This window comes from Halichondria panicea, chromosome 14 (genome assembly GCF_963675165.1).
Source record: "Halichondria panicea chromosome 14, odHalPani1.1, whole genome shotgun sequence".
Classification (NCBI taxonomy): domain Eukaryota; kingdom Metazoa; phylum Porifera; class Demospongiae; order Suberitida; family Halichondriidae; genus Halichondria; species Halichondria panicea.
In genome coordinates this window covers 1,763,428-1,789,235 of record NC_087390.1, presented here as the reverse complement: position 1 = coordinate 1,789,235, position 25,808 = coordinate 1,763,428, and the positions used below count along the sequence as shown (strand labels likewise).

The following is a 25,808-nucleotide window of genomic DNA, read 5'->3' as shown; positions in this document are numbered from 1 at the left end:
AAATGAATAGTATGACTATATTAATTATGAATGGAAACCTAGCCACAGCAACTAACAGAGAGCAATGAAACGAAACTATACAGATGACAATGCTGTGACAAGAACACAGTGCAAAGAAGATAAAAGTAAGCTGTTGACGTTTGTAGGGTTAATAATAGCCATAAAAGTCAAAGTGCACTTTTTGACAATTGTAGGAACTACACTTTTGTTGTGATGATTCTAAGAAATGCAGAAAAGTTTCCTACACTATTAATTTGTATCAGTGTGTGAAAAACTAAGAATGTGCATGCACATGTGTGGAAAGTTTCCGGCATTTTTCTTCCATCCAAAAGTGCATCCAATTTCTACAAATTTTTTTTTCTACACTTGGGACTTATTATTAACACAGCTTGATCTTATCTTCTCTGGACTGTGTTCAAGGCTTTAAGAAATGGCAGTGATGCATGGTCAGACATGTGTCCCATTAGAATGTTAACATGCACTGGGAGCCCCGGACTAGATCACAGAAGAGCCAGCAATTGAAGAGGCCTGGATTGTTACATTAAGACACCAAGGTAACATGAAGTGGAACTGGAGTGAGGTTCACAGTATCATCTTTAGGAGGGTTATAGGGTGCACTTTGGGCTCAAAGATGGTTTGAATAGTAATCCAGACATCACACATGTGAAACTTGTGGGCCACGCGCTCCAGAGGAGACCAGGATGCTCCAAGGCTGTCGTTGTCTTGGCCATAGAGTTGGTGAGGATCTTATCCAATTAATATAGAGCCAGCATAATTATAAGCCTGGAGTCTCTTCCCATGATAACAAAATAGGTATCCATGTGGGGTAATAGCGTATGTGTAGTAAAGTGCCTCGAATCAAAGCTGCACACTATCTAGCTACCGCTTTATAATAGTAGCCAATTAAAAAGTAAATTTCTTAGCTTTTGTCACTTTTATGAACTTTAAAAACTAATGTGTTAACATTCTGTAAACGCACGCTATATGGTATCCAGGTGAGCAGACTCATGCAGAATTGAATATGCGGACAAACAGATACACAACTACCCCACTGCATGTAACGTAAAAAAACCACACCCATATGATGTACGAATACTCTCACAACATACACGTAATGAGCAATGCCTGCAGGATCTCCAACGACTTTCCACTAAATCTTTAATGGTCATGTAATTTTGTTGCTATTATTGATTTAAATACATGCCACATTAATACAAGCCCAAACTGTACAGGTGTGCATAGACAAACTGAATGTATAAATACTATAGGTGTGTAAGGACTGTTGAAATAACAGTTATTGTTACGTCTATAACCAATACACAGTGTTCTGAACATGCAAGATCAACAAAAATAAAGATAATAACAATGATATCGCAAAAAATCGTATAACGGAATAAATGTAGTCAATCAATGCTGAGCTGACAAGTATCGATCATAGACTTCCTCCACCACTCCGTGTACATTGTAGTACTCGTCTCTAACTCTCCTCTTGTACCAGCGAGCCAGGAGGCAGTACAAGATGAATCCAAGCAGACTGATGCCTACTCTAACCCCATATAATATTGTTAATGTGTTAGCGTTATGTGAAGGAATATAACTGCCAATAAGAAGAGCTGATAACACCACCAACACCATACACCCTCCAAACAATCCTCTCATGTTGTATGGAGCTTGAGCACAAACTAACTCCATCATGGTACTAGCAAGCAACATTGTGAGCAAACCCTGAGAAATTGAATTTAAAACGATTGTAACATACTTGATTGCAACTAAATCACCCTCATTATTTTGTAATAGTTCCAGAATTAGAAACACAATACTGAGAGCCGTGATAAAGAGAGAAATTATCCCAATTCTTCTAAGGATGCTGGGAAGCCTGTTACGTATCACTGAGTATAGCAAAAACTCATAAAAGACAGTCCAAACCATTCCACACCAGTAATGGTGATATGTGAACAAGGACAAAAACTTTGAAACATAACAATTCCAATCAGGAGGATAAACATTACCATAAGATCGTGGATGGAATATTTCATGTGAGCACCCAAGAAGCCATAGCGCTAGGCAGAGGGGTAACAAACGTAGGATGGTCTTCACATCTTCAACTTGCTCTGTAGTGAATGGTCCACCGTATCTCGACTTTCCCAGGTCCATTCTTGAAGGGACATCTTCCTCCCAGTATGTGAGAGCACTGCGATTGAGGGGAGCTGTGTGCTTAGCTGCAAACTTGAGAACACGGTATATGGTTTTGAGGGACTGAGGTGACTTTGGCTCAATTATCAGCCATTTCTTAGCTAGAAGAAAGTCAAGAATAAGAACAACACTCATACACAAAGGTGGCAGCAAACTGTAAAGTTGGGTAACCCAGTGTGGTAATCGACTACTAAACATGGTAATGGGCCAATCGAAAGCATCAGGGATCCAAACACCAGCATAGATACTGAATAAAAACCAGGCAATAAAACTAGTGATATTGGAAGATGAAGCATCAGGCATCTGATCCAGGCCTAATTGTAGTGAGGTAACAACGCATGCTACCACAGCTATTATAAAGAGACTCCCACCTATGCACACCAAAAAACTCACAACATACACGTACTGTGCAATGTCAGGAACTAAGGTGAAGGTACTAGACAACAAACAAAGGAAGAATAATAGCACAAAACTGTATTTCATCACTCTGTAGTTCCCCAGCTTAGCGTCGGCTAGCCATCCTGAGAAAACAGCTCCAAACAAACCAAATACAATTGGGATAGCAAGTAGCCATTTCAAAATTACAAAATTTACATGTTGATGGAACTCATTAAACACATGAGACATTGATACACAGGATATAGTCATCAGCATAACCCAGACCAGAACAAGAAAGGCTCCCTTGGAATAGAACCATCTCAGTCTGTATTTGCACTTGCAGCCATTCCTTGATACCAGAGGACTGTCTCCGTTTGCAGAGTTAGTTTGTCTCATAACGGACACAGACACACATAGACACACATGTAGGGATGATTGCTAACACTATACTGTAACTATAGGTACTATACCTAAGAGCAATATTATTGCCTACAGTATTTCTTATTAATTCTTGCACAGATACAAGCTGGTACTAAAATATGCTGGTTCACATAATCAGCAACAACTACTTTCCCTAAAATAATAGTCATGAGTCATACAAATGAGAGTGGAGTTTCAGTTTTCGTAAATTCCATGTATACAAGCTCAAAAAGCATCAAACAATCCAAACTGTTTGCATAGCAAAGATGAGGAATATATGCATATGCAAATAATACAGTATGTACATATTGTAAAAGTTCCCGTTGTTAAAACAATGAATGTACCGTCAATAATAGTTACATCATGCATATATCCCTCGGAGTTTTTATGTCTCACAACCAGAGTGTTGCGAAAATGAAAGCCTGACTATAATAATTATGAATGGAAACCTAGCCACAGCAACTAACAGAGAGCAATGAAACGAAACTATACAGACGACAATGCTATGACAAGAACACAGTCCAAAGAAGATATAAGAAAACTGTATTCATTTAACGTTTGTAGGGTTAATAATAGCCATAAAAGAAAATGCAATATTAATTGACAATTGTATACGAAAGTTTAACTGTCTCCCAAATGGTTATGAACTGTTAAGAGTTTAGTTTCAGTATTTTTAAATCAATTTATAGTGATTAACTAAACAGTCATGCATATGTATAACTGTGAGTGAGTTTCGTACATGCCAAGCTCAAACAATAGTGTTCATTGACAAACTGCTTTCATAATTATAATTATACTGCAATAGTGAATGAAAAAATTCATTGATTTGGTACATCTGGTACAAAACATCCCCTTGTCAAACAAAAGAGTGATGATGGCATATAGGGTAATTTGCAAACATTGAATTAACAATTATTGTTACGTTGATTAAATGTTATTATAGTTACGTCTAAAACTACATATACGTTATCGGAAGTCAATACTGAGCTTAGTAGAGTAGTTGCCCAAAGGGAATCAAACTTTATAAGATGTGCATTGACAAACTCGTGTATAAACACTAGGTGTGCAAGCACTGTTGACATAACAGCTATTGAACCAACACAGAAAATATTAATGTTCTGAACATGCAAGATCGACAAAAACACAGATAATAAATCTAAAAAAAATCGTATAATGGAATAATTAATGCTGAGCTGACAAGTATCGATCATAGACCTCCTCCACCACTCTGTGTGCATTGTAGTCCTCGTCTCTAACTCTCCTCTTGTACCAGCGAGCCAGGGGCAGTACAGGATGAATCCAAGCAGACTGATGCCTACTACAACCCCATGCACACATTGTTAGGGTAATGTTCAATGGAGAAATTGTGACAATAGTAAAAGATGATAACAACACCAACACCATACACCCTCCAAACAATCCTCTCATGTTGTATAGAGCTTGAGCACAAACTAATTCTATCATGGCGCTAAAAAGCAAGATTGTAGCAATCCTCTAAAAGTTGAATTAAAGACGATTGTAAGATTTTGACTAAATCACCGTATTTGCTTTTTAGTAGTTCCAGAATTAGAAACACAATACTGAAAACCGTGATAAGGAGAAAAATTATTCCAATTCTTCTAATAATGCTGGGAAGTTTGTTACGTATCACTGGGTATAGTACGAACTCATAAAAGACAGTCCAAACCATTCCACACCAGTAATGATGATATGTAAACAAGGGCAGAAGCTTTGAAACTTTGAAAATGCAGGACGACCCCTTACCAAATCATGCCTCAAGGTTACGCGACCGTGTAATAAAAATAATATATTACACCGTTGTTACCTTGACAACGTGATATAAATTATCCTTATACCAAATCCATAATACTAACAGTGAATGTACAGTCTAGTACATACACAACATCATGTAAACGAGCCGCAGATCGAGAATAAATCAACCGTATCAGGGGTGTATTTGGCAAGTATTACGTTTATATAATTATGGGGCAATTGAAGTATTAATTTGATGATCATGCTGCATGACGACATTACTAATCACGCATTACTAGTTCAACTTGGCCATCCTTTGCCTGATTTGCCAAATACAATATGTCATACCCAGTATACGGTACAATGTATGTCACAAAGTATGAGTACAGAGAAACATCGATGTCCTATGGTAATTTTAGCAAGCTATAATATAGCTTGCTAAATATAACTATTATTATTCATGTAGCCATGCAAAGAACACACACACGATAGTTCTGGTGTACTTATCTTAGCAATGGCTTCCTTGAGCTCACCAATGCTCTTCCTCTGGTCTACACTCAGCATACAAGGATCAGAGCCCTGCAGTAGAGAAGTGGTATATATAGCGTATCAGATTGGCCTTATTGTATACATGCAAATAGGAGTGAACATGACACGTCTATACTGTATAATTATGCATGCAATATTAAGGATAAATAATTTTACAAGCATGAATCTAAGCAAAGCAGAATTCATTTAGAAAACAGTCTGGTCATAGAACAGATATAGAGCTTGCATACGCAAGCTCAAACTTGAAAGATAGATTTCTATTGACTAATTAGATGACTGAATAACAAGATGCTAATAATTTATAGAGCATGCATTCACCCTTTGCGTTAAGCTTCATTGCATGCGCACAGCAAAAACAGATACAATAACTTTTTACCGTAACAACCTTATTAAAATAATTTATTATATGATTGTGTATAAAGCAACGTTTAGTCGATTAGAAATTTTAATTAACTTTTTTGTCGCCTTCAAAGATTACCTATAAGGTTCAACTATAACTAGCCTTCTTTTCAACTACTGTCTCGTTAGCAGTTAAAATAGTCCACGAAAGTGTCTAGTTCGCTCAAACAGCTCATTCTGTGTCCACACACACATGCACATATACGCACACACAAACCGACACACACCAATCACTCTACCTAATTATGATGATTATATAACTCATTATGATTGTGTGCAAATAAATTAATCAACATACATACACAGTATAGTTAGTATAGTTAACACAAAACAAATACAAACTTACTAACAATTGTTCTGTTCGACAAAAAAAGAAACATGATGAAAAAATGTATCCATACTGTACATAACTCAATGCTGAGCTGACAAGTATCGATCATAGACCTCCTCCACCACTCTGTGTGCATTGTAGTCCTCGTCTCTAACTCTCCTCTTGTAACAGCGAGCCAGGAGGCAGTACAGGATGAATCCAAGCAGACTGATGCCTACTCTAATCCCATACATTGTTAATGTGTTGTTTGAAGGAATATAGAAGCCAAAAATAAGAGATGAGAACAACACCAACACCATACACCCTCCAAACAATCCTCTCATGTTGTATGGGGCTTGAGCACAAACTAACTCTAGCATGGTGGTAGCGAGTAGTATTGCGAGCAAACCCCGAGAAATTGAATTTATAACGATTGTAACATACTGGATTGCAACTAAATCACCGTAATTATTTTGTAATAGTTCTAGAATTAGAAACATAATACTTACAACCGTGATGAAAAGAGAAATTACACCAATTCTTCTCAAGATGCTGGGAATCCTGTTACTTATCACTGGGTATAGCACAAACTCAAAAAAGACAGTCCAAAACATACCACACCACAAATGTTGATATGTGAACAAGGCCAAAAGCCTTGAAACATAATGCTTCCAATCAGGAGGATAAACACTACCATAATTTAGTGGATGGAAAATTGCAAGTGAGCACCCAAGAAGCCATAGTGTTAAACAAAGGGGTAACAAACGTAGGATAGTCTTCACATCTTCAACTTGCTCTGTAGTGAATGGTCCACCATATCTCGACTTTCCCAGGTCCATTCTTGAAGGTATGTCTTCCTCCCAGTACGTGAGAGCACTGCGATTGAGGGGAGCTTTGTGCTTGGCAGCAAACTTGAGAACACGGTAGATGGTTTCGAAGGACTGAGGTGACTTTGGCTCAATTATCAGCCATTTTTTAGCTAGGAGAAAGTCAAGAATAAGAACAACACTCATACACAAATATGGCAGCAAACTGTAAAGTTGGACAACCCAGTGCGATAATTCACTACTATACAAAGAACCCATTATAATGGGCAAATTGGAAACATTTGGAATCCAAGCACCAGCATAGATACTGAATGCAAACCAGGCAATAAAACTACTGATATTGGAAGATGAAGCATGAGGCATCTGATCCAGGCCTAGTTGTAGTGAGGTAACAAAGCATGCTACCACAGCTACTATAAAGAGACTCCCACCAATGCAATACAAGACACTCACAACATACACGTAATGTGCAATGCCAGGAACTAGGGTGACGACACTAGAAAGCAAACAAAAGAGAAACAACAATACAAAACTGTATTTCATCACTCTGTAGTTCCCCAGCTTAGCGTCGGCTAGCCATCCTGAGAAAATACATCCCATCAAACCAAACACAATTGGGATAGCAGGTAGCCATTTAGAAATTACAAAATGGACATCAGGCCGTTGATGAAATACATGAAACACTGATACACAGGCTATATTCAACAGCATAACCCAGACCAGAACAAGAAAGGCTCCCTTGGAATAGAACCACCTCACTCTGTACTTGCACTTGCAGCCATTCCTTGATACCGGAGGACTGCCTCCGTTCGTAGAGTTAGTTTGTCTCATAACAGTCACACACATGTATGTAGGGACAGTGGCTAAACACTGTAACTTGGTAAATGCTGATATCTATTGGCAAAAGTTTCTTGAAGTTCAATTCCAACATAAATTATATAATTATACATGCAGTGCCCACATAGACACACCTGCACAAATCTATAAAGACTGTGAGTGCATGGTTGGTATAATCTGTCAACATGATTATAGTGAAAGTTGAACTTTCTCCCAAAATAATGATTATGAACTCAGGGTGAGAATTTAGTTTCATTGTTTCTACAAAATCAATGTATAGTGGAACTGAACTTAAACAGTCATGTGTTCCTACAGGTGTAACTGTAAGGAAGGGAGTGAGTTTCGTACATGCCAAGCAAAGCGAATGTAATGAAAATGTGTGCGTAACTAATGGAAAAAGGTTATTCATTAATTTGGTAATAAATGGTATACAAACAATTCCCTTGCCAAAACATACCTTCTGTATTGACTAGTGCATATACCATATAGCGGGTAATTTTCGGGGTCAAAATATTCGTGGTTCAGCAATAATTAGCCATTCATGGTTTATATTTTCGGGTTGCTGCTTGCACTGCAGGTAAAGGTAGGTAAGGTCACTTCATTCGTGGTTAAAAGATTTGTGGTCCAGTGATAAACCACGAAACAACGAATATTTTTCCCCACGAAAATTACCTGCTCTACGGTACAATGTAAATGGCCAGAGAAAAATCATAAGTATAATTATATACCTGATGTATAACAGGTTTATATTTGGCAAACATTACAATTGAAATAACTTGACGATCATGCTGCATGATACTACTGATCAGGAAAATTCTTTACTAGGCTATCTTCACCTGGTTACCCTGCTAGATGGTATACATTGTACTCTCACAAAGTATGTGTACAGTAAAATCTCTAAATTTGGACACTTTTTATCATGAACCTGTCTATCGAGGATGTCCTAATTTGAGGGGTTAAAGTTTTAATTGCGTTGGGACTTAATTGGTTGAGTGCCGATTAAAAGAGGTGCCTCTATTTAAGGGGTTCCACAATACAACTACCCCCCTACTCGTAACGTAACAAACCACACCCACGGTATAATCATTCAACATAAATCTATAATAGATCTAATTAGTGAAACAGATTATTTCCAAATGGTTGTCGCTATTAGAGTATGTGTACTTCAGTATTTGTACATGCCAACAATGTTTACAAGCTCATTGCAGGTCCATTGACAAATATTATGAGTGCAAATACTGTTTACAAATAATGTATCAAAATTATAATTCACATGCATGCAGGATGTTCTGAATACGCATGATCAACAAAACGATAAACGTATGTATAACATATAACTAAAATTAGTTGGTGCTCTGACAAATCGATCATAGATCTCATCCACCACTCTGTGTGCATTGTAGTCCTCGTCTCTAACTCTCCTTTTGTAACAGCGAGCCAGGAGGCAGTACAGGATGAATCCAAACTGACTAATGCCTACTCTAATCGCTAATGTGATTGATGGAGAAAACTGGCCAATAATAGGAGCTAATACCAACACCATACACCCTCCAAACAATCATCTCATGTTGTATGGAGCTTGAGCACAAACTAACTCTATTATGGTACTAGCAAACAACGTACATTGATTGTGAGTATACCTCTTGAAACTGACGATTGTAACGAATTAGCTTGTTACGTATCACTGGGTATACGTAAAGCACAATAGAAGACAGTCTAAACCATACCACACCAGTAATAGTGATAATTATGTGAACAAGGACAAAAACTTCGATTCCAATCTGGAGGATAAACATTAGCATAAGTTACTGGATGCAAGTGAGTACCCAAGAAGCCATAGCGATAAGCAGGGGGGGGGGGGTAACAAACGTAGGATATTCTTCACATTTTCAACTTGCTCTGTTGTGAATGGTCCACCGTATCTTGAGAGACTGAGGTGACTTTGGCTCAATTATCAGCCATTTTTTAGCAAGGAGGAAGTCAAGAATAAGAATAATACTCATACATTAATTAAGTCGGGTGGCAGCAAGCAGTAAAGTTGGACAACCCAATATGACGAATGACTGATATACAAAGCATCAGATATAATGGGTAAATCAACAACATAAGGAAACCAAGCACCAGCATAGATGTTTTGTGTATCAGTCGTTCATCATACTGGGTTGCCCAACTATATATATGATGTATACGGCCCAGTAGTGACGTGGTTAACTGTGGCCAGGGATTCCAACACAGCTACATACTCTTTATTCATCTTGGAGAGGGAGGGAGGGGAGAGTGTTTTAAAAAAACATCTGATATAATGGGCAAATGGGCAAATCGACAACAAAAGGGATCCAAACACCAGCATAGATACTGAATACAAACCAGGCAATAAAACTAGTGATATTGGAAGATGAAGCATGAGGCATTTGATCCAGGTCTAGTTGTAGTGAAGTAACAAAGCATGCTATCACATGTACAGCTACTAGAAACAGACTCCCGCCAATGCAATATATACAAGACACTCACAACATACACGTAATGAGTGATGCCAGGAACTACTACAAAGCAAACAAAGGATAATAACAGTACAAAACTGTATTTCATCACTCTGTAGTTTCCCAGCTTAATTAGCGTCGACAAGCCATCCTGAGAAAACAGCTCCCAACAGACCAGACACAAGTGGGATAGCAATAAACCATTTTGGAATTACAAAATTGACATCAGATTGATGATGGAAAACATGAAACACCGAAATACAGGCCATATAGTCGACTGCATAATCCAGACCAGAACAAGAAAGGCTCCCTTGGAATAGAACCACCTCACTCTGTACTTGCACTTGCAGCTATTCCTTAATTGATACCAGAGGGCTGCCTCCATTCGTAGAGTTAGTTTGTCTCATAACAGACACACACTAGGCTGAATTCTATTATACCGTCTAAGCAGTACATAGCAGAGAAAAATCTATTGGCAACAGTTATCATTTCTGAGTGAAACTATTATTCTTGTAGTCAACATACACACTTGTACAATTATACATGTATCTAAATGCTGCATGAGTGGTTCATATTGGAACATCAGCAACTTCTCTAAATGGTCACGAGTCACGTTGCTATAATAGAGTGAGAGTGGGTTTCAGTTTTCGTACATTCCATCTATAAAAATCATCAAACAATCAATTTCATTTTGCCATTTGCATGTTTGTACTAGACTGTACATTCACTGTATGGATGTGGAGAGCTTTCATGCATGTACCAACAACTTTTGTTTCATACACCTAATCATCATTATTATATATGCCTCGGTGCGCATGCGCAAGCGAGGTATACAGTAGTGTGTTTGTGTGTGTAGACTGCTCAAGGATCAATGAAGTGCAAGTAAGAGTTTCTATAATATTATAGGCTTTTAGTCATGTTTTCTTGGATTTGCAAAATAATGCTGCTTCGTTCTCGAGCTCATATCTAACTTGAAATGCCATTGCAGCCTTTTCAGAAGAGCACGTAGTCTAGCCAAACTTGTTTACCGAATGCTGCTACTCTACTTAGTAGTTAGCTCTGCACTAGAACACTAGCTATTGGTAGCTGCAAGAGTGAGAAGAGAGCTGCAAGGCTCTGTTGATGGCACCCGTTAATTTTAGACCTAAACTTTTGGCATCATTAACAATAATCATGGTCGATCATTACCCACTCTTTTGCATGAGTTTGCATGTTCATCATGTGTATAAAATTAACTATTAGTAGCTTTGTTATGTAGCTTTGGCATCTCCACCGAGGCATCAGCACCTGCGGTGCTTTCATTTGCTATTGCAAACAGATTTTCAATGGACATTTGAAACGGCTACGATAGTGTAATTATACCGTACATATAGCTGTGTTTGACAAGCATCATATGAGGCAATTAACTAACTTATGAAAATGATCGACAAAAACATAAACTATAATTATGATGAAAATTAATTATACGTAAACTGTACGGAATTTAAGTCAATACTGAGCTGTCAAATATCGATCATAGACCTCTTCCACCACTCTGTGTGCATCGTAGTCCTCGTCTCTAACTCTTCTCTTGTAACAGCGAGCGAGGAGGCAGTACAGGATGAATGCAAGCAGACTGATAGCTATTCTAACCCCATATATTGTTAATGCACTGTGTGAAGGAATGCATTTGCCAATAATAATACATGAGAACAACACCAACACCATACATCCTCCAAACAATCCTCTCATGTTGTATGGGGCTTGAGCACAAACTAACTCTAGCATGGTACTAGCGAGCAGTATTGCGAGCAAACCCAAAGAAATTGAATTTATAATGATTGTAACATACTTGATTGCAGCTAAATCACCGTAATTATTTTTTGATATTTCCAGAATTAGAAAAACAATACTGAGAGCCGTGATAAAGAGAGAAATTATCCCAATTCTTCTAAGGATGCTGGGAAGCCTGTTACGTATCACTGGCCATGGGTATAGCACAAACTCATAAAAGACAGTCCAAACCATTCCACACCAGTAACGGTTATATGTGAATAGGGCCAAAAGCATTGAAACATAACGCTTCCAATCTGGGAGATAAACAATAGCAGAAGTTACTGGATGGTAGATTGCAAGTGAGCACCCAAGAAGCCATAGTGCTAGGCAGAGGGGTAACAAACGTAGGATGGTCTTCACATCTTCAACTTGCTCTGTAGTGAATGGTCCACCATATCTCGACTTTCTCAAGTCCATTCTTGAAGGTATGTCTTCCTCCCAGTATGTGAGAGTACTGCGATTGAGGGGAGCCTTGTGCTTGACAGCAAACTTGAGAATACAGTATATGGTTTTGAGGGACTGAGGTGACTTTGGCTCAATTATCAGCCATTTTTTAGCTAGGAGAAAGTCAAGAATAAGAACAACACTCATACACAAAGGTGGCAGCAAACTGTAAAGTTGGACAACCCAGTGCGATAATTCACTACTATACAAAGAACCCATTATAATGGGCAAATTGGAAACATTTGGAATCCAAGCACCAGCATAGATACTGAATACAAACCAGGCAATAAAACTACTAATATTGGAAGATGAAGCATGAGGCATCTGATCCAGGCCTAGTTGTAGTGAGGTAACAGAGTATGCTACCACAGCTACTACAAAGAGACTCCCACCTATGCAATAAAAGACACTCACAATATACACGTATAATGTGCAATGTCAGGAACTAGGGTGAAGGCACTATAAAGTAAACTTATGAGGAACGATAGCACAAAACTGTATTTCATCACTCTGTAGTTCCCCAGCTTAGCGTCAGCTAGCCATCTTGAGAAAACAGCTCCCAACAAACCAAACACAACTGGGATAGCAAAGAGCGATTTCGGAATTACAAAGTCAACATAAGGTTGTTCATTAAACATTTGGTATGCTGATGTACAGGCCATAGTCAACAGCATATTCCAGACCAGAACGAGAAAAGCTCCCTTGCAATTGGAATAGAACCACCTCACTCTGTACTTGCACTTGCAGCCATTCCTTGATACCAGAGGACTGCCTCTATTCGTAGAGTTAGTTTGTCTCATAACAGACACACACATATACACAAACGTAGGGGCCGTTGTTAAAACATGCACTATAATTATACTGTAATTATATACGTAGCAGAGCAAGCAATATCGATTGGCAATAATTATCGATTGGCAATAGGAATAGCTTAAAATGTTACATAATAGCTGTGTTTGGTTATGTAATAACATGAGTTCTGGACTTTAAGAGTGATTGATGAATCCTATGTGACCTAGTCAATCTAGAGCATGTTACAAACAATAATTTTTGCAAAACTATAAATTCTAGCAGTGCATGGGCCTATAATATTATATGCACAGATGCACACTTGTACAATCTAACATAAAAATAATTATTGCATGAGTGATTCAGAAACTTCAACACTTTCCCTAAAATAATAGTCACGTTGCTATTAAGAGTGAGAGTGGGTTTCAGTTTTTGTACATGCCATCAATTGTTATTACAAGCTCAAACTATAAGTGTCAATAATAATAATTCTTATTGACAAACTGTTTATCGAAACAATTAAGTAATAGATATAGTGAGACTGAGTGTTTTACACAATATACAGGCACAAGTACGAGGGCAAGTTGCCTGTATATTTACGGGGATTCTCATGCTATAATTATGTGTTTTATAATTTATATCACAACAACCCCTTACCAAATCATGCCTCAAGGCTACGCGACCGCGTAACAAAAATAATATAACACTAGATAAAGGGAATGTATGACTTTTATTACACCGTTGTTACCTTGACAACGTGATATAAACTCTCTTTATATTCCGTTGCTACGTTGTTGCTAAGTGCAATATGCAGCATAACACACTGCTGAAAGTCATAATGCACTAACCGCAAAATGCCCCTCTGGCATTAGACAAATAAAATTATTATGAGAAATAACAAGTAGCGAAGTAAGTCCAGCCATGCATGCAGGAATGTTCAGTACTGCTGGAGTTTCTTCTTTGCAACCATGCAGGTTTTAAAATTGTCCATGCAAGGTTCATTTTGTGGATGTTCCTAGACCTAGTCCTCGTGATGCATGTCAATTCTGTTTCACCATAGTACTAGAAGCGGCTCTTTTGCTGGGGGCTTGAGTTGTTTTGCAGCAGTGTAGAGGCGAGCTTCTTTGGCTTGGTTGTGAGGCCGAGGATAGACCACCGTGGAGGGCTGTTTGAGCAGCATTTACACTGAGTAGGAGGGTGGGGCTGCTGTTTCTTTGCAGCAGTAGTGGGGTGGGTTAGGGTTAGAAACTTCAACTAAAATAATGATCATTATAATAATAGTCACGTTGCTATTAAGAGTGAGAGTGGGTTTCAGTTTTCGTACATGCCATCAATTGTTATTACAAGCTCAAACTATAAGTGTCAATAATTATTGACAAACTGTTTTTCGAAACAATAGATATAGCGAGACCGAGTGTTTTACACAATATACAGGCACAAGTACGAGGGCAAGTTGCCTGTATATTTACGGAATAGAACCATCTCACTCTGTACTTGCACTTGCAGCCATTCCTTGATACCAAAGGGCTGCCTCTGTTCGTAGAGTTAGTTTGTCTCATAACATACACACACATTATACACATGTATGTTGCTACTTATACACACATGCATGTATATAATTATGTTGCTACTTATACTATAACTATAGTAGCAGAGAGCAAGTAATATCTACTGCAACAGTGTATAGTATAATGGTTATTGTAATAGCTTACAATGTTACATAATAGCTGTGTTTGGTTATGTAATAACATGAGTTCTGGACTTTAAGAGTGATGATTGATGAATCCTATGTGACCTAGTCAATCTTGAGCATGTTACAAACAATAATTATTGCAAAACTATAAATTCTAGCAGTGCATGGGCCTATGCACAGATGCACACTTGTACAATCTACTATATCTAAATAATTATTGCATTGAGTGATTCATGTAATAGTTGTGACACATGCACGAGTTAGGCCAAGGCCAATATATCCAATGTGCGCATGAGTGAGCTGTGTAACAACTGATTTGTTGCATTCCTTTCCGTGTACACATCACTCCTTTTATAAGACAACTAGTTTGCAACTACTTGTGGCGGCTGTGGAATGCACCAGACGCATGAAAAACGTTTCCTGCCTACCACTGAGTACTGCAACAGTGTTATACTATAAAACTATAATTATTAATAGAAGGGGATCGTTTCGATCAGGTTACTGGGTGGAGGGTGGGCTTTAGGTAACTTCAGCAGTTAACCATCTGAACTGTGCCATATGGCAGATATTGGCACAGTGTTTCTTTTGATCTCAGAGATCAAAATGCAACACTTTCCCTAAATGCTCATTATAATAATAGTCACGTTGCTATTAAAAGTGAGAGTGGGTTTCAGTTTTCGTATCTGCCATCGATTGTTAATACAAGCCCAAAAAGCATTGAACTATAAGTGTCAATAATTGTTGACAAACTGTTTAGAAACAATTAATAGTGATATATAATACAATAGATATAGTGAGACCGAGTGTTTTACACAATATACAGGCACAAGTACGAGGGCAAGTTGCCTGTATATTTACGGGGATTCTCATGCTATAATTATGTGTTTTATAATTTATATCACGACAACCTCTTATCAAATCATGCCTCAAGGCTACGCGACTGTGTAACAAAAATAATATAACACTAGCTAAAGGGAATGTATGACTTTTATTACACCGTTGTTACCTGACAACATGATATAAACTCTCTTTATATCCCGTTGCTACGTTGTTGCTAAGTGCAATATGCAGCATAACGCACTGCTGAAAGTCATAATGCACTAACCGCAAAACGCCCCTCTGGCATTAGACAAATAATTATAATAATTATCATGAGAAATAACAAGTAGCGAAGTAAGAACCATGCAGGTTTTAAAATTGTCCATGCAAGGTTCATTTTGTGGATGTTCCTAGACCTAGTCCTCGATGCATGTCAATTCTGTTTCACCATAGCACTAGAAGCGGCTCTTTTGATGGGGGCTTGAGTTGTTTTGCAGCAGTGTAGAGGCGAGCTTCTTTGGCTTGGTTGTGAGGCCAAGGATAGACCACCGTGGAGGGCTGTTCAAGCAGCAGTTACACTGAGTAGGGGGGTGGGGCTGTTTCTTTGCAGCAGTAGTGGGGTGGGGCTGTTTTGCAGTAGACTGTCAGCGTTGGAACTCCAACAATTTTGTGTCAAGCAATTCATCGGTCATGCCAATCTTATACGCTGCAGATACTGGCGTCTAGAAGAAAGAAGAGATGGAGCTGTGTCTGGAGTTGTCTTTGTCATCTTTTTGTGCAGTTTTATACTAAGACAGTGTTATGTTGCTATGCCCTTGGGATATAAACTAGTTATAACTTATACCACATCCATATACTAACAGTGAATGTACAGTCTAGTACATAATAAATATTATACAATCATGTAATAGCCGCAAATCGAGAATAAATCAAACACCGTATAAAGTATTTGGCAAGTATTATTTCTATATGGAGCAATTGAAGTACTAATTTGACGATCATGCTGATGACATTATTTAATCACGCATTATACCAATTTCAACTTCACCTAATAATTATATTATACTCATGCACTATATATATATATATACGGTACAATAAATGTATGTCAGTCACAAAGTATGAGTACAGAGAAACCTCTGGTCCTATGGTAATTATAGCAAGCTGATTATTCATGCAGCCATGCAAAGAACACACACTATAGCTCTGGTGTACTTACCTCAGCAATGGCTTCCTTGGGCTCACCAATGCTCTTCCTCCGGTCTACACTCAGTTTTTTGCTGTCCGATAAATTAGAAGATATACGGTACTAACAGTAAATGTACAGTCTAGTACATACACAATCAAATTAATAGCCGCATATCGAGAATAAATCAAACTGTATATAAAGGGTGTATTTGGCAAGTATTACGTCTACATGGGGCAACTGAAGTATTAATTTGATGATCATGCATTACCAATTACAACTTGGTCATCCTTTACCTGATTTGCCAAATATATACCCACTATACAGTACAATGTATGTCACAAAGCAGAGAAACCTCTGGTCCTATGATAATTTAATTTTAGTAAGCTATAATTGTATTGATTATTTATGTAGCCATGTAAAGAACACACACTATAGAGCTCTGGTGTACTTACCTCAGCAATGGCTTCCTTGAGCTCACCAATGCTCTTCCTCCAGTCTACACTCAGCACACAAGGATCAGAGCCCTGCAGTAGAGAGGTTGGATATATATATAGCGTATCAGATTGGCCTTATTGTATACATGCAAATAGGAGTAAACATGACACGTCTATACTGTATAATTATGCATGCAATATTAAAATGATAAATGGATATACAATTAAGCATGAATCTAAGCAAAGGAGAATTTAGAACATGCATTTAGAAAACAGTCTGGCCATAGAACAGATATAAATATACTATAGCTTGCATATAATATATGCAAGCTCAAACTTGAAAGATAAATTTTTTTGACAAATTGCATGACTGAATAATTATAACAAGATGCTCATGCATTCACCCCTTGCGTTAAGCTTCATTGCATGCGCACAGCGGCAAAACGGATATAATAACTTTTTACCGTAACAACCATTATCATTATGGGGAAGAATGCACGATTGTGAATTTATTAGTTGATTAGAAAACAGTATTTTTGTTAATTTAACTTTTTTGTTGCCTTCGAAGATTGCCTATAAGTTTTAGCCTTTTCAACTAATGTCTCATTAAGCAGTTAAAATAGTCCACGAAGTGTCTAGTTCGGTCAAAAACAGCTCATTCTATGTCCACACATACATGCACACATACACACAAACCGACAAACATGTACACAAACACACACCGATAACTCTACCCCTGCTGCACGCACATGCACTCATTATGTGTGCAAATAAATGAATCAATACAATATTATTGTTACTTCTATACCACAATATATAGTTAGTAGTTAACACAATCAAATACAATACAATTGTTCTGTTCAACAAAAAGAAACAAATTATAATGAAAAAACGTATCCATCCAAAAAGTGGCCCCGGACTATAGATCACAGAAGAGCAAGCAATTGAAGAAGGCCTGGATTGTTACATTAAGACACCAAGGTAACATGAAGTGGAACTGGAGTGAGGCTCACAGTATCATCTTTAGGAGGGTTATAGGGTGCACTTTGGGCTCAAAGATGGTTTGAATAGTAATCCAGACATCACACATGTGAAACTTGTGGGCCACGCGCTTCAGAGGAGACCAGGATGCTCCAAGGCCGTCGTTGTCTTGGCCATAGAGTTGGTGAGGATCTTATCTAGAGCCAGCATATAAGCCTGGAGCTAGTCTCTTCCCATGATAACAAAATAGGTATCCATGTGGGGTAATAGCGTATGTGTAGTAAAGTGCCTCGAATCAAAGCTGCATGCACACTATCTAGCTATACTGCTTTATAATAGTAGCCAATTAAAAAGTAAATTTCTTAGCTTTTGTCGCTTTTATGAACTTTAATAAAACTAATGTGTTAACATTCTGTAAACGCACGCTATATTGTATCCAGGTGAGCAGACTCATGCAGAATCGAATATGCGGACAAACAGACATACAACTACCCCACTGCATGTAACGTAAAAAAACCACACCCATATGATGTACGAATACTCTCACAACATACACGTAATGAGAAATGCCCAAACTGTACAGGTGTGCATTGACAAACATAGGTGTGTAAGCACTGTTGAAATAACAGTTATTGTTACGTCTATAACCAACACACAGTGTTCTGAACATGCAAGATCAACAAAAACAAAGATAATAACAATGATATCGCAAAAAATCGTATAACGAAATAAATGTAGTTGACAACAAAGCTCTAACATCGAAATCTACTATTGTTAAAACTAATAACTTGTTGTGTGAAGGCTATCCATGCTATAAACGCAGTGCTGTGGCAGCCAGGTGAGCAGACCCTGAAATTACAAACAGGCAAACACTGAAAAGACAAACCAAATGACTACTATACCCGTGGCCGCCCACGCGCGCCTCGGGTAATGACACAGAGGACACAGTCATAATTGCGCATGCACGGAATTAACATACACACCCACTACATGCACTAATTATAGCCATTATACACGCACACCCACACACACACACACCTTAATTACTATTTGATACACTTTACTCCTGCCACCTACAAACACACAAACAAACAAACACACTAACTGACTATATACTATAAGCTGTGGCAGCGCCTTATAGGTTAAAAATGACTTTAACGTGTACCTTTATTTGCTGGTTTTGTTACTCTTGACTAGTCTCACACCAGCCCCGATTAAAAATTGGGTCTGGAGAACTTCCTATCAACGAGTTGTGCAAGGCCTTAAGTGGGTGATAGTAAATAGTGGTCACAAATAATATTATTTATGGTTGATGACCACAGTGTGGTTACAATAAGCTTAATGTGAAAACCACAGTTCTGCAAATAATTTATGTAGTTGAGAGTAGGCCTTGCCCAATTATGCTCAAAATTTTGCCTATTAGTGTCTAGTCTCCAAGTCTCATCAATTGTACCTATTAGTCTTTACTATTAGTCTCAAAATCATCAATGAGAATTATACTGCAACTCATCACAGACGCTTAGAAGTATATTATTGGTGAAAGCCTGGAAATCTTAGAAAAAAGTCAACTGATCTAGTAGTACTAGGCTAATATTTTGTGCCTATTAGGCTGGCATAATGCTCAATGCTCCACTGCACCTATTAGTCTCAAAATTATGCTAGCATAATTGGGCAAGGCCTAGTTGAGAGTCCTCGTGCTCAGTGCTCAAATCATGATGGATCATCATCTACACCTGCAAGAAGGAGAGAAGCTATAGCAACTCCTCAGAGTCACTAGAAAGATCCAGACTGAGCTTAAACCAGGCATGTTATGTTTCAAGGTTCTCAATGGCATGGTTCAGTTCTCAGAGCAAAAGATGCAAATCAAATCTTATTTGCAGTACTACCACTTGAATATGGAGTGCTGATTTTCAGGTATAGATACTATAGTCTAGTAGGAGACGTCCTTGAAGCTAAATATCTACAACTCAGCTCTTGCTTCTGTACAACTACCCATGGAACTTCTCTCTCTTTCTGTGATCTTATGGGATAGTCAGTACAGCATAAATAAGCCATTATTGTCAGCTGGAAACTGTAGCAAGTTGGCATTGGCAAGAAGAGGCTGCTTTGCATAACTATCTTTTCTTTCTTTTTACCTCCAATTGACTGCAGCAGTTAACACGCCAAGAAATCTTCAGCGTGTCGACACAACTTCTACATAGGAAGTTCCCCAGACCCATGTTATCGACCTAGCGTTCAAATAGAAAACATCCGGGGATGGCTGTGCAAGACTACTATTGACTCAGGGGCGTACACAGGGTGGTGCTTAGGGTGCTCCAGCACCCCCATCCAGGCTCTGGTGCTCCAGCACCCTATCCAGACTCAGAGAAGCTCAAGTAGATAGTTCAACCATCACTGGCTGGCTAGAAGGAAGCTACACTTACTGCAGCTATCTACAGCTTAATAGTGATAGTTACAATAACTTAATCTAGCTAGCTAGCCTAAAAAACTTACTTTTCTTCGATCGTTACTGGGATATCCATGGGAACTAATAAAGAGTGGGGAGGGGCTCAATAATAAGGCTAGGCAGCAGGAAGTGGTTTGCTGTATCAAACACTTGAGCTTGCCTCACAACAAGCACAACAAGGTTCTTGGATCCAGGTACATGAATGTATAGTATAATTATATAATTAAGCCTACATGTATGTACAATAAATTATAATAATAATCAATGTTTGCAATGTAAACTACAAAGTCTCTTTTCCTCAACATCAAGGTACGTACTGGTGGTCATACTTTGTACGCTGCCTGTCACCTCCTGGTAAGCTGATCAATCTTTTAGTGGCCTGAAAAGAAAAGAATCAAGACTGTCGTCAGATCAAGCAAAGGAACAAACGTTTATCATCACTTAACTTCTACATTTACACAGAGACTAGACATGATTGCATTGACATTTGACATACCTTAAGAAGAGTTGGCTAGAGTTTGCCATCCCAGGCGAATTGAGCTTCTGGTCGTAAACATTCTTGACTTGCTGATGGCACTGTAAAATACTGTCAGTACTGTGGCTGTGCACCATCTAGAAAACAGTGGGCGTTGCCGACAAAAGGGGCGTGACCCCAGAAGTGGGCGTGGTCTAAATTTTGCGGCGCGCTTCGCGCAATGAGCACCCCCACTTACTGAATCCTAGGATCGCCCCTGTGACTTGTGGCATTAAATAACCACCAACTATGCACTATAACGACACTTTTACCAAACACACCACAGATAACTCAGGGAGTGGCTGCTTGCTAACACTAACCCAGCTAAATATGGCTACCAGTTATTGCTCTAAATCCGGTTCTAAATCTGTGAGGAACCAAGAACCAGCTGCTACCCACCCCCCAGAACAGATCACCCAGCCAGCTGAACCTGACTATGACCTTGTTGAACAACCTGACAAGGACTTGTACTGTCCTATTATCCTTGAGATTCTGGTAGAGCCACATCAAACCGACTGCTGCGGACAGCACATCTCAGAGAAAGCTGCTCAGAGGATCATCAGAGATGGCAAGCCTTGTCCTATGTGTAACAACACTCCCTTTAAAACGCTGAAAGACAAGTTCTTCAAACGCAACACAATCAACAAATTAAATGTTCGCTGTCCCCACAAGAAGAGTGGGTGTGAGTGGACGGGGGAACTGGGGGACCTGAATTATCACACCACCTCCTGTCCAAAACGTCCCTGGAAGTGCCAATATTGCGACTTTGAATCAACTCACGATATCGGAAATGACCATACCCTTTGCTGTGACAACTACCCACTGCCTTGTCCCAACCAATGTGAGATCGGTACCGTCCCTCGCTACCAAGCTGATAGCCACCTGCTGGAGTGCCCCCTACAACTTGTGGAGTGTGAGTTTGCTGGAGCTGGATGTGACGTGAAGGTTCCTCAAAGAGATATGATGGGTCACATGACAGAGAGTGTCCAACACCACCTCCTGACAGCCACCCTCGTCAACCTGCAACTAACGAGAGAGCTACACCAGAAAATGGAGGAGAAAGACCAGCAAATAGTCGACTTGCAGAAACAGATGAAACAGGTAAAAGAACAAGGCAATAACATTCATTTCAAGATTCAACAATTAGACGCAAAAGTTGATACCAAGTTTCATGATCTCGATGCAAAGGTTGAGCAACAAGCTAGAAACCTTGACACAAAGGTCAGTGATCTAAAGGTCACGATGGAAGCCAACACAGTGAAGATACAGAATGATTTGTTATTGCTGAATGGGTTCTCTTGCCACGAGTTTACTCTCACTGAGTTTACAAAACAACAAACAAAACCCAGCCATGGACTCTGGAGTGGTGGAGAGTTTACTGCACAAGGGTGGAAGTTTATATACGGTGTTTTTACAAATGGTACTGGATTTGCTAATGGAACACATTTGACTCCTTACATCATCAAAAAGCACGAGGTTGACAAAACAGAAGGTGTAGCTATCCTACAGATACTCAACCAGCTAGGTGACCATGGACACTACATAGGAACGGAAACAAGAATTTTGATGGAGAAGACAACATATTTTGGCGACTCATTCACGTTCTTCCCCCTAGATCGCCTAGGTTATTGTGCTGACACAAATACTCAGTGCCTCAAAAACGACTGTCTCAAGTTCAGACTGTTTATGAAAGTGAAGGTTCTCTAAATAGTACACAATGTTAGTTACTATACCGTGACTGTATCTTAGCAATTAGAGAGTAACATCTGGTCTTGAATAGAGGCCTCTATATACATAGCCTATATGTGAAATAATGTCACTGGTCTCGATTAAAAGTGCGCTCAGCTGTTACTGTATATAGCGAGGAAATTTGATAGCGATTTCAATTGTGTGCTCTCTATGACATTTCTGGTGGACGCAGTGCAGGCACCCGTCACTTGTCTCATTCATAAAATACATAATCATGCTCACCACATTTTCCAACTACACACAGTAAATAGAAAACCTGTATAATTAACAGTACAGTAGAACCTCGATTATCCGGCCCTCCATTATCCGGAACCTCGATTATCCGGCTTGGCAATTTTCTTCAGATAATGGGCGTGTCCCATAAATGTACATGCGCGTTGCAGCTGTTACTATGGAGACAGGCCTGCTTATCCATGTGGCACTGCTATTTATCAATAAAGTGGGTGGATCAAAGCGTGGTTATCTATTCAGTTATCCGGCCTGCTTCTGGAACCAAGATCACGGTCCGGATAATTGAGGTTGTACTGTACACAAAATATAATTCTATGATTTTATTTTGACATAGTTGTACCAAGGGCGTATAAAAGAAGAGAGGGCATGCAATTCCCATATGAGCAGAGTTCAAACGTGGGCGGATGAATGTGCATGATTGTGCATGAAATGCTAAAAATTGAAATTTCTATTTTTAGCACTTCATACAAATGCATACATTCCTTCATTATCATACGCTCTGCCAATCCTAATTACATATAGCAATTATGGTGTATATAATAATAATACGAACACTATATCGCTAGTAAATACATTGAACTAGTGTCTAATAAATACTTTAAACACACGGTATTCCCCTAATAGATTCCATGCAAACACTACGCACAATTACTGGCATCAATAAACACGGTATACCCTCGTACTGTACCTCAAAGTGTGGTTGTGTAGTTTGATTATCTTGGCTGGTCTGCCATTCACCACTTTCCTCACTCTCAGCAACGGCACCGTCATATTCTCCATCTGTGGAGGGAGGTAACTTTGAGGACCATGCAAACACCTGCATGAGTCTATAGCACATTCATTATTATTATGTAGCCCTAAAGGATAGTGCTTTCAATGGTAAATCTATATTGTGTAAATCAATAAGTAGTCCTCACATTATGTTACGTCGCAGCCATAAAATCAATGCCGGGGAAAAGACATAATAATAATAATAATTATGTATACTAAAGGCTAGAGATTTGCTTTTTTCCCCGTTAAAATTACCACTATAATGCAGAGGGCTTTGACTGTTTATTATTTAGCTTAATACTTATAGATATAGAAGCGCTTTTTCATTAATTAAGTACCGGTATGACAACATCGTTACTCAACACATAGACTCTACTTATAATCTGATACACAAAAAATATACACTACACCACACACTAGTACGTACATAGTCACATATAGAAGATGCACGGAACTAATTATAGTCAATGCCGAGCTGACAAGTATCGATTATAGACCTCCTCCACCACTCTGTGTGCATTGTATAGTCCTCGTATTTAACTCTCTTCTTGTACCAGTGGCCAGGAGGCAGTACAGGATGAATCCAAGCAGACTGCATGGTGCCTACTCTAACCCCATATATAATGTGCTGTTTGACGGAGCAAAATCGCTGATAATAAAAGAAGAGATTGTCACAAATGTCATCCAACCTCCAAACAATCCTCTCATGTTGTATGGAGCTTGCACAAACTAACTCTAGGATGTTGGTAACAAGCAACGTTACGAGTAAACCCTGAGAAACTGAATGTATAATTTCAATGACATAATCGACTGCCACTAAATCACTATGATAGTAGTGTACTAGTTCCAGAATTACAAACACAATACTAAGAGCCGTTATGAAGAAAGAAACAATTACAATTTTCCTAAGGATGCTGGGAAGAAGGATACATGCCACAGAATAGATCACAAATTCATACAAGACAGTCCAAACCATACCACACCACAAAGAATTGTATGTGAAAAAGACCAGAAGCCTTGAAACGTAACAATTCAAAACAACGTTTCATATTCGCAACGAACTTGTGAACACAGTAGATGGTTTTGAGGGACTGAGGTAAGCTTGGCTCAAGTATCAGCCATTTTTTAGCTAGAAGGAAGTCAAGAATAAGTACAACACTCATACATAAAGGCCTCATACATAAAAGATGAAGCATGAGGCGGCCAAGTTGTAGTAAGGTAACAAAGCACGCTACCACAGCTATTAGAAAGAGACTCCCACCTATGCAATACAAGACACTCACAACATACACGTAATGTGCAATGTTAGGAACTAGGGTGAAGGCACTAGAAAGCAAACAAAGGAGGAACAACAGTGTATTTCATCACTTTGTAGTTCCCCAGATTAATAACGTCGGCTAGCCATGCATCCTGAGAAAACAGCTCCCAACAATAAACCAAACACAAGTGGGATAGCAAGTAGCCATTTTGAAAATACAAAATGGACACCAATCGTTGATGGAACACATGAAACACTGATATATAAGATATAGTCAACAGCATAACTCAAACCAAAACGAGAAAGGCTCCCTTGGAATAGAACCACCTCACTCTGTACTTGCACTTGCAGCCATTCCTTGATACTATATACAGAGAGCTGCCTCCGCTCATAGAGTTAGTTTGTATCATAACAGACACACAGTTGCTAAGACACGTACTCCACTGTGCATGCATACTGAATCTCCTGCAGTGCCCAGGAGAGACACTTGTAAAGGCTGAGCAGTTATAGTGCAATCAGTCAAGAATTTT

At 38.8% G+C, this 25,808-nt stretch overlaps 1 protein-coding gene and 1 long non-coding RNA gene across 2 annotated transcripts; one reads left to right on the top strand and one right to left on the bottom strand.

The window, feature by feature from the left end:
* Positions 1-1,248: 1,248 nt before the first annotated feature.
* On the bottom strand, positions 1,249-24,211 carry LOC135347438 (uncharacterized). The gene is made up of 4 exons (XR_010398378.1): positions 23,938-24,211; positions 17,347-17,418; positions 16,925-16,985; positions 1,249-5,322 (listed from the first exon to the last, which is right to left on the bottom strand). It is a non-coding gene; the product is annotated as an uncharacterized LOC135347438 (long non-coding RNA).
* LOC135347429 (TNF receptor-associated factor 5-like) lies at positions 21,515-23,092 on the top strand. The gene has a single exon (XM_064545431.1). The coding sequence runs from the start codon at positions 21,519-21,521 to the stop codon at positions 22,974-22,976; it is 1,458 nt and encodes a 485-aa protein (XP_064401501.1). The 5' UTR covers positions 21,515-21,518; the 3' UTR covers positions 22,977-23,092.
* Positions 24,212-25,808: the final 1,597 nt, after the last annotated feature.

Bases quoted from the DNA above. Each gene is read 5' to 3' on its own strand.
- LOC135347429 (XM_064545431.1), top strand. From the start codon at position 21,519: ATGCACTATAACGACACTTTTACCAAACACACCACAGATAACTCAGGG.